This window comes from Chiroxiphia lanceolata, chromosome 11 (genome assembly GCF_009829145.1).
Source record: "Chiroxiphia lanceolata isolate bChiLan1 chromosome 11, bChiLan1.pri, whole genome shotgun sequence".
In the NCBI taxonomy this organism is placed as follows: domain Eukaryota; kingdom Metazoa; phylum Chordata; class Aves; order Passeriformes; family Pipridae; genus Chiroxiphia; species Chiroxiphia lanceolata.
In genome coordinates this window covers 4,567,226-4,578,063 of record NC_045647.1, presented here as the reverse complement: position 1 = coordinate 4,578,063, position 10,838 = coordinate 4,567,226, and the positions used below count along the sequence as shown (strand labels likewise).

The 10,838-nt window shown below is 39.2% G+C and overlaps 1 protein-coding gene across 33 annotated transcripts in view; it reads right to left on the bottom strand.

Moving 5' to 3' along the window:
* Positions 1 to 1,069: 1,069 nt before the first annotated feature.
* Positions 1,070 to 10,838, bottom strand: part of FOXP1 (forkhead box P1) — a 382,430-nt gene continuing 372,661 nt past the window's right edge. For 21 of the 33 annotated variants that reach the window (XM_032699414.1, XM_032699408.1, XM_032699405.1 and 18 more), the window contains one exon: positions 5,853 to 5,997. In XM_032699414.1, coding sequence (XP_032555305.1) covers positions 5,853 to 5,997 — 145 coding nt within the window. Of the gene's footprint in view, positions 5,998 to 10,838 lie in introns of all 33 variants that reach the window. The other 12 variants (XM_032699429.1, XM_032699432.1, XM_032699428.1 and 9 more) reach the window with 1 other exon arrangement.

Genomic DNA, 10,838 nt, shown 5'->3' with positions numbered 1-10,838 from the left:
AAATTTAATCCCACAAGTCCTCTCCAGTTCACTAAAATCTCACTAATGATAAAAGTGCAACACACAACCAAACCCAAATCTTATTTTCTGTATTTTATTAAAATCTACCAGTCAATACCATTTGGAGACACACTATAATGAGTGTGCAAAGATTCTCCCCCCCACTACCCCCCCCTCCCCAAAAAAAAGTAATCTGGTATAATTTTATGATAGAATATTTTTATAAAATCATTTGTACTAATTTAAGCATTTATCATTATATGCAAAAAGATTTCTTGATGAGAATATTATAGACGGTGCATGTTTTTGACATTAGCATTTTATTTGGATGACTAATCTTGCAGATGTGAAATTTTAATGAATTATTCATGAAAAATCTCTCCTCTGAAATTTCAGTTTGCTGCTAATGCTAGTTATTAAACATTTTATTTTTCTTTATAAAACTTGATGAAGAAAATAAATGTGTGCTTATGCTAAAGATAAAGAAGATGGGTTTTTCCTTCAAAGTTTGTCTCGGGTGATAGCGCGACTTGGGACCTTGCTCCCCATGGTTTTGTGCACCATGGGACTGACCCTACAAAAACCCCTTTTGAGAGGGGTGCAATGTGTGATCCCAACCCTTCCTACCAAAGCCAGCAGTGCCGTTCCTGTTACAGCACTGCACTGGGAAAGAGGTGCAGGATGAGGCCTCAAACCCCCTCCTTCATGATTTGAAGCAGAATCCGATGAGAAAACAAGTTATCAACTCCCTGGGACCCCAATGGATAAAAGTGATGGACTTTCTTGGAAAAGTGGATGAATTCTTTCAATGACAGTGTCTTCCTTCCAGTGGCTTCCTGTGCTCAAGCCTCAACCAACTGCCTTGTCCAGACTGACCATGAAACCCCCATTAAAGTGTCTTGTACTCAGATGTGGTTGGGGACACCATGAGACTGTCCATGAACGTGCTGGGACATGGGTGAGGAGTAACCAGCTGCTCCATGGATCAGCACTGGGGCCATGGGATGTGACACCAGGGTCACTGGGAGGGGGAACAACAAAACAAGAACTTCGGACATGGCAACTCGCATTACCAGTGTGAACAACCAGCATTTTTATTGCATTTGAGAATGCTATAATGTCAGTAATTAGTACTGACTACACAACATTTTTTATTGTCTGTATCAACAGACATGGAATGATGGAATTACAGTTGATGTAAGGAATGAGTTTCTTTTATGCCTTATCAAAAAAAAAAAAAAAATCTTGTTACTGGCAGCACATACACACGAAGCACCATGCTAACAGTCTGGACTGTACCATTTTCATCAAGGCTTATGGGTAGAAGATACTTGGTTGCCTGTTCTGGGCCCATTAAAATGCAGTCCTGAACTGCAAATTCACCTCGCAAGACTAGAATACTAAATGACTTCTGAAACATCTAAAAAAATCACTCTGAGTTCATTAACCAAAGGTACCAAAGGATTCCAAAAGAGTTTAAACACGTTTGGTTTTTTTTTTTCTCCCATGCTATAATGAACGTGAGATTATTGGCGATCTGAAAACTACAATAGTTCAAAATTATTTTAAAAAACTTTATATATATATATATTTATGTATGTGTATATATAAAATATCTAATGATCTGCAATATTTGTAGAACCAGCATCCCTGCCCCGGTCTCTTCCTGAAGCTGAGCTCCAGGGGAGGGGAGGTGCAGGACCTGCAGCGGGACTCTTGCGAGTGAGAATCAAAAAAAGGTCATTTTTTTTTTGTGGTCACTTGTTCTACATAAGCCTTGATTTTTATTTTATTTATTTTTTTTTTTTCATTTCACTTCTAGTTGAATGCAGAAACCTAACAGGTTTTACATTTACAAACTTTTTTTTTTTTTTGTGGACAAGGAAGGCTTTGACTCTCATTCCTGACAGCGATTTACCTGATACATGGTACTACTTTCATAATGTACGCTTTTCTTTGAGAAAAAAAACATGTAACAAATTGTCTTTACATCTTGGCACCTTGTAAAGTTTTTTTTTTGTTTTTTTATACAAAAAGTTCAATAGTTTGACACTCCCCATTATTAATCACTACTTCACTGATAAACTTTGAAAGTGTGACCCTGGAATTCATCATGCAAAATATTTACTGCAGCAGGAGAAAAACATTTTTTTTTTTAAACAATTTTTTTTTTTCCTTTCAAATATATGAACTTTGTTTAAGACAGCCAGAAAAGGCAGTGGTAAGATAACAGAAGGGGTGGGAAAGTATCAAAAAAACCAGCTTAAACACAAAAACTGTACAAAAATGCTTCGATCAATGATAACAGGAGAAAAAAAAAATCTGTCAACTATGTTACAATTTAAAAGCTGAAAAAAAAAGTCAGGGATTTTCTCCCACATGTCAGCAAATGTCATCCAATATTCTTAAAGCAAGGATAACTAAATAAAATACATGTGCAGCGTATTCTGCAATTCCATTACATACAGTAGTTTTTTTTTTTCAAAGCTATTTTTTTTAGTATAGTTAATATAAAGCAGTTGCACAAAAAGCAAAAGGTGTTTTGACAAACAGGTCTGCATTTATTCCTTTTGAGGAATGATATCTAAAAAAAGGACCTTTCCACCTTTTCCTCCCTCCCCACCCTCCCCCCAAAAGACAAAGGCTCACACAGACACAGTGGGATATATATGTACAACATAATAAACCCCTCCCTAAAGAAGCAACTGTATATCCAAAGGGATACAGAATCAGAATTGTAAAAATCATAGTGAAGTTTGCTTGATGTAAAGCCTGAGATTTTCAGTTGGTTCTTCTGCAAGGCTGCAACACCTGCCAGATATGTTAAACTCTAATTTTTTATTTCTTTTTCTCTTTTTTTATTTTTTTTAATTTTTGCTACAGTCTTTAGACTAAGCATGCAAGACATACAACTAAGTGCAACTGAGTGAAATGTATTTTTTATTTACTCATTCCCTAACAGTTTGGACTGAGGTATGCGTACTAACAGTTTCTCATGCTGTTATCTTTACTCATGTCTAGCTACACATGCTGAGAATGAACTAATCTACCAGATTTTTATCCCCCTTCTGAATACCGAACTAACCAGCAAACCACTCAGTTTAGAAGCACAGGGCTCAATTCTCATGATCCCTGTCTGGCTACCGCCGGCACGTCACGAAGCTGCCTGGATATAATTTAAACCAATAAAAAAAAAAAAAAATATGTTTCCAAATGACCACAGACTGCCCTTTTTTTCTTTTTTTTTTTTTTTCCTTGTCTTTTTGAAACAGAAAGCAGAGTTGAGGTTTATAAAAGTAACTGCCAATAAAATTTCTTGTACCAAAGCTTATGAGTGGACAGGAGTGTTATTTCCTTATGAAAAATGCTGACCAAAAACTAAACAAAACTGAGCAAATGTGCCAAGATCAACCAAAATTAAAGCAGTCATCCCAGCACAGTCCCGGAACAGAAGTGGCACACAATCTGTAGAACCAAAGACCAAAAAATTATTTCTTTTAATTCTAGAAATACTATTATGTCGTCCAGTTAAATTGTGGGAGCTTTTCTGTTCTCTTCTGTGTTTTATTAAACTGTCTCCTTTATCTGATACTCTAATTTTCCGTGAAATAACTGTCTTTGCTTTCTCCAGCTCCCTTCTCGTAGCTCCACCAGTAACACTGATTTCTAGTTTTAGCCTCAAAAGCTCTCCTCGATTCCTCTTTACAGACTTTCATTTTGGTCACTGTAAAGAATTGCAAATAAAAAGTAACAACTTTGGTTCAGACATCTACTTGGCCTTCTAAATTTTCTAGAATAAAGGAGCAGTTTCCCTCTCAGGTTAGCAATAGCCCACATCTTGTCATTTCCCTCTAAATTCTTCAACCTCCTTTGATCAACAATAAGAGGATATTTGGCTTCATAAGATAAAGCATATAACAGAGAACATAATTTACCTTTGTGTAATATCTTTGGTAATTTTAGGAAAAAAAAAAGGTTCAAAGAAGAATATAAATTAAGCTCTGAAAGGCTTTTTGAAATAATAATAAAAAAAAAAAAAAAAAAGCTACAGTCCTACATAAATAAATGAGTGACAGAAAAGTGGTTGCAGAATGCAAACGTGTAGGTGTTTGGTGACCGAGGTTTACTGACCTATCACAACAGATTTTGTATGTCGTGTTTGCTTCGCAGAGCTTTGCCAGTTTTGCCCTAACAAGCCCCGGCGCGAATTCTCTCCTGGCTCTCCCGTCTCCTACGGCGAGGTTTCCATACTGGCTGGTGTAATATTGCATAACAATCGTAACTGCAGTACTGGATTTGCACAGCTGAAAATTAACACTTTAGCATTAGTGGGGCTCCGTCCTTATTAACTCCCGTAACAAGTTCAATCTGAAATCTAATTTGTATTCAAACAGATTAATGCCACCAAGCAATCCTGAACTGATGTTTAACCGTGAAACATCACCCACATACAATAACAATTTAATGAAGTCATCTTTCCAACCACTATTTGCAAATGCAAATGCAAAAATACTAAAAAAAAAAAAAAAAAAAAAGATTGTAATAATAAATGTATAGGTGCCCATCTCGGTAATCTCAGATATTCCAGAAAGATTTGTTGACCCATTAAGAACTCGTGTTTAACAACCGAGAACCTGCCACTGTACTATTCATTCTCTACTAAAAGTGAACTCTGTTGGTGCTGCATATATTTCTTTGTGCTGTTCAGTTTTGTGGCATTTGCTAATATTCACCGTTGCTGCCAAAAAAAAAAAGGAAAAGAAATCAAAAAACCCAAACAAAACAAAAATATATTAAAAATACTGCTTTGTGGAATGAATCTGTGTTGCTTCCTACAGTGTTTCTATGTTCATCTGTCATTCATTCTCATTCTTGCAGTACTTCGTTCCTCTCTCTCCGTTGGACAACCCTTCCACATGTATCGTGCAGCATTTGGGACCTTTTCAAAAAACAACAACAACAAAAAAGGAGACACCGAAATGGAATGTTTTCCATAGATAAAGAAAACATGGTGGCATCTGAAGGAAACTGGAATGAATGACAGAAAAAACTACAAACAATTCAATGACATTCAGCTTCGTATAATAAAAACACCTATTAACATTCATCACAAAGTACAGAAAACGTTGAAGCCTCCGAGAGGCCCTGGGCCCAGATGAGGCCTGAGGTCAGAACTTAAAATGGTAGAGGAGAAGTGGGGCGGGGGAATAAAAGCAATACATTAAAAAGTTTGGGATAATTTTTTCTTTGAACCCCTCCCCGATATACACGCTCACACGCACACACACATACCCACACACGTGCACACACAGGCCTTCCCCATCCCAAATGGAAGCAAAAAAAAAAAAAAAAAAGAAACCAACCAAAAAACAAACAAAAAAAAAATGGAGTAAAGGCAGTGATAATCAACATGCAGTACTGTGCAAATATGTTGTCCATTGGAATCCTTAAAATCTGGGCAAAGACTTGATCTGCAGTTCAGGTGTACATGCTCAGTTTGATGTCCTCAAGTGTCCAAAATTGGCAGGACCTGCAGTCCACAGCTGGCTGCTAAATGCAAGTGAATCAGTTTAGCAAATTTACAACACTGATGTTGACTGTAAGAGAGGAAAATCCCAAGTACCAAACAAGTCCATCCAATGCACAGAGTACAAATTCCTTTTTTCAACAAAAAGTAGAAAAATCAAAAATACTCCCAAATGGGATACTTGATGGCACTAAGAGTTAACATATTTCATAGTTGTCAAAGTGGACTGAGAATTCTCCAGACTGTACAATAATGGAGAGATTTCACAGCTAAGTTTGACGTGTTCTTCCAATCTTCATTCTCAGGGTAACGATGTCAGACATACTCATTCTATGTCCTCATTTACAGGTTCATCTTCATAATCTCTGTCGTGATCGAAATCTGGACTGTGGTTGGCTGTTGTCACTAAGGATAGAGGGCCTTCATTTTCATCTGGGTCTAATGGTTCTTCTTTGACATGCACGGGGTGCCTGGGAAAACAAAGAGATGGTCAATCAGCAAACTGCTTGTTAAAAAATGGTTTTGACAGTAGGCTGGGGAGAAAGGTGGTTCAGGGGTTTCAGGCTGGGTGGGACCAGTCTAAGAGCTCCAGGTCACCAAGAAGGAGTCCCTTAACTTCTGCACTGGCCATGGAAGCCAAGCAAAGCACTTTCTCCCAGGTATCCATTGACTGAACAAGAGTAAATAGCCTCAAGTTGCACCAGGGGAGCTTTAGATTGGATATTAAGAAAAATTTCCTCACTGAAAGAGTGGTCAAACATTGGAACAGGCTGCCCAGGGCAGTGGTGCAGTCACTATCCATGGAAGTGTTAAGAAAACACATGGATGTGGCACTTAGGGACATGGTTTTTAGGGGTGGGCTTGGCAGTGCTGGGTTAATGGCTGGACTTGATGATCTTAAGAGCCCTTTTCCAAGCTTAATGACTCTAAGATTCTATGAAGGCTACGCCAGGCGGGCAGCACTCAGCTTCCCCGGGAAAACACTCTGGGAGGAGCACCTCGATAGGGTTTCCGTCTTGGGATCGAGAGAAAACGCTCTCAGCTGACACATTAAGTTAATATGATCTTTGGATAAATAAGCGGAATAAGCATCCGGATGGGAAAGCAGCGGCCTGCCAGCCCGCCAGGCTGGGCTAATCATCGCTCGCTGTGTGTGCAGCGTCTCTCGTTAACATGCAGAACCTGTGAGACAACTCTCCAGAGGACGACCCCAAGTGAGGTTCTATCATTAATCAACTTCAAGCAAACACAGCAAAGAGACACCATGATACATGCTTTAAACTCCAAATTAATGCATATTTTTACAAACTGTCAATAAGGGAAGAAAAGCCCTGCCAGGAAACACAAACAGAGAGGAAAAGGCTCGCTCAACACAACAATATGATAAGAAAGCACAGTCCTAACGAGAATAATAACACTGTCAGCTGTAAACAAGGCAGAACATGATCCCCAGCTCACGGTGGGCACAAGGATGTACTAAAGAGATGAGATCTGCCAAATTTCTCATTACAGAAAAGCACATGAATAACCCGCAGGGGAATGGGGCTTGGTCATTCAAAACGGGTACGATAACAATTGAAAAATGTTGTTCGTAAATCATATTTACAACAAATCCTATACAAATACAAATTACCTTTTTTTAAACTCTCTCTTCCTTTTTTTTTTTGTTAGGCAGCTTTTGAAATGTAAAATAGCCATGTGAGTCAATAGTGTCTTGTTGGTGGGACTTTATAGGAAAGCAGGATTTTATTGACATTACCAAGTATTAATAATGTGACACAGCGATGGAGACCCTGTTTGCTTCCTAAATAATTGATGTTGTAGGCAATCCCTTAAAATAAAGTGTTAATGAGTTCAAGTCCCACTCTGTCTCTCATTGAGTTGATATCCACCTCCAAGACTCGTTTTTATGCTGTGCAGGCTGATTTAACCCTTTCACGTAGGCAACATGGAAACACAACCTGAAGCACAAACCTTCCATGTAAGAACTTTTTCTATGCTTGAACAGCTTTGTTTTAAAATGAATGATTTAAAATAGCTGCACTGTATTTTATGTTTTGTGTGGATAAGAAGGACAACACTGTTTGTACTCTGCTGCATGCACAGACAGCGAGGATAAATCACTGCACAGAGAAAATGTACTCAGCATCCACGGACAAACCAAAGGTAATTCTGTCTACTCTGAGTGAGCCAGTTGTACCCTTGTACCCTATTTATTTATTTCTGTTTGAGCCTGGATCAGTTTAGGAAGTATCTAACTTGCTGACTACAGACATTTCTAACGTGAGCTGCGAATGCCTTTCAAGTCCCTGCATGTTTCAACTTCTTGAGTTGTAAAGTGCTGGATCAATACTTAAGTATTAACTGCACCTTCTGACTCATCCAACAAAGGAACGGTGGGGAGACGTGATGCAGTGTCCATGTACACATGTCTTTTCCCTTCAAATTCACTTGTATGTGTCCTATCAACACATATCTGGGAGCAAAGAGGGAACTCTGCATGTCACAGAGTTTTTGCAAAAATTACACAGAGAGCATTGCTCATACAGTTTAGACCTAACTAGTGAAAAAGGAGAGGTAAAAAAAAGACTGGGAGGAGACAATGAAAGTATTAGAGGTTAAGAAGTGGCATAAGCATATATCTTGCAAGCAGACTGTCATGTCAGAGGTGTTCATGTGCTATCCCTCCCTGCATCTCGTGGTCCCAGCAAACATTAAACCATGCTGACTATCTGCAACTTGAAAAACTTACATTATGAATAGGCTGTGGGGCCCCTCACTTGGGAGAAAACATGAAATGAAAACCAGAAGAAAAACAGGGAAAGAGTGGCTGCACAGAGAGCCTGATAAAGCCTGTGCTTCACGGCCTTTATGGCAGTGATCTTTTTTACTGCTGTTTTAATGTCAAAGTCTTGCTTTTTTGCTTTCTGGTTTTGATGCTGTTGCTGGGCTGATTTATTTTTTTAAAGTACTATTTTTGAAAACACAGATGGGAAATTTTCAAAGGGCAGAGGAGAGCACATATCACGTGCAGGGGAGGTGGCCTTGGCACATGGACTGGAGTTCCTCCAAAGGCTGCCCAGTGCCCCAACACATCCCCACCACCTCAGGTGCCAGCTGTTAAGACAGGTGCTCACTGCATTCACAACCATCCAAAATCTGTGAAAGCTCATTTTAAAGTCCCCAAATCTTTCCAAAGCAAACTCTGCCTCTCTTCTGGTTTTGTTATGAAAGCAGGTGAAAGCAGGTGGTTTTAACTGAGGTTCTCTTTGAGGTTTGGTGTGATTCCCAGAAGTCAAAAAACAAAACCTGAAGTGTGAGAAGCAAGCACCAAGTTATGAAAAGGGCTGCTCGACCCCAGGTGAGACAAAGCCACAGGGAGCAGAGCCACACCATCCTCCTCCTGCACTTCACGTGTTGCACAAACATCAGACAGCGAGCTTGGCCAAACCTCTATCCCCCAAATGACAAGGCTATCTGGGGAATGCACCCCCCCAGGGAGAGAGCTGCAAGGAAAACAACACCAAAAAATTCAGCTCCTTGTGTACTCTGTCAGCTGTAACCACAAAATGGCATGTGAGGAAGAAACCTTCACAAATCTGTGATTTTGCTCAAACATTTCTGAGCAACAGAAATAAATAAGCTTAAATAATCTCAAAGGCAAAGGGAGATTTTTGTATCCTCTCAAGTAAGTCTGAATCTCTATGTACCACCTCACCAAACCCCCAAATTGGGGAAGGTTGAAAACTTCCTTTAGAGACTAAAGAATTCAGTCTGATGAATTACAGAAAAGGCAAATGCTGGGTTAGTAAAAAAGAAAAAAAGAAAGCGGTGGGGGGAATAAGGAAAAGAAAAGAAAGGGTTTCCCGTTTCTGTTTTTATAGCAGCAGAAATTCAGCACATTCCTTTTAAGTAGATGCCCAAGACTCCAGAAGGGGTTAACAATAAATAACCTTGCTGAACACAGATTCCCCTTCTTTTCACATCTGAGTAATTCTTTTGTTTGTCCACTCTGGGAACAGAGGAGTTTTTAATAAAGCTGACTGTTGTTTAAAGCCACTGAGTTCTGGTGGTGCACACAGCATGGAGTAGTTTGCTTTGTGGCTACCTTTGGAGCATATCAGGATGAAAGTGTTATGTCCCCAAGCTGTAATTATGCGACTACTTTCTAGTGTTTCAAAAGGAGGGAGAGAGAAGGGAAAAAAACCCACCCTAGCTGTGGTTCAATGTGTCATAAAAAGGAAACGAATGAGTGGTAATAAGACTTCAGCTAAAGTGTTAGACTTCTTAGCTGTCATGTTAACAAGGTCCTTTAAACCTTACAATAAAGTTTAAAGCTTGACTCCTTCTAATATACTGAAATTGTTTAAAAAATAATTTGCATTATGACAAGGAAATCTGTTCTGAGAAAAAAAATGAAAATGTTGTTAACAAAGCAGGAGCATGAAAAATTAAAGGTTTCATAGTGTCTGGAAATTTGCTGTTGACTTGTGATTTTGTTTAGTGAACAGGGAAAACTCCGTGACAGTTGAATGGTGCTCTGGCTTTAGATCCCTTCAAACTACTTAGAAACACCATTATAATGGGGAAGCTCCGAGGCTGGTATTGGAACATCACCCAGCCACATTTTACTTAAGCAAAAAGAAATGTTCAGCAGAGAACACATATATTATCAATTCTGAGAAAATGAAAACACTCAGGAAACAATCATTTCCATATTACAACAGAAAATTGGATTTTCTGGTGTATAATGAAAATGAGGCATCACTCCCCCCGACCTCCTCTCTCTCCAGTATTTGTTCTGTGCCCCTCACCTTGGTATCAATGTGCTAAGAGATGATTATTAAGTGCAACAAAGGCCACGGCTATGCACAGTTCTGGAAGATGTCCTAGCCTGTTTCAACTCAGTTATTTTTCCCTCCTCACAGTCTCTTCAAAGACAAGGAAACCTTAGGTGAAATGAGAAGTGCATGAACTGCACTAGCCTTGAACTTGCAAAAAAATAATTACTTGGATTAACGCAACATCATAAACATTCATCCCTGTCTGTTAGGCCAGGAGAAACCCTTGGGAGAAGTCTTGTTTCTGGAGAGAAGCCATGTCCCTCCACTCCTCCTTCACGCCGGCCCTGCGTGGTCACGGGCAGAGGATAACGAATTGTGACTAAAACTGCCTCGAGATGAATCCGTCTGTGAGAGACGGAAAGTGTGTCATGCAACGTTACTGTGGGAGAGATAATTAATACTGCACAAACAATCACTGGAAAAGCTAAACACATTATTTGAATGTTTTGAAGTAAATGGTAAAAGAC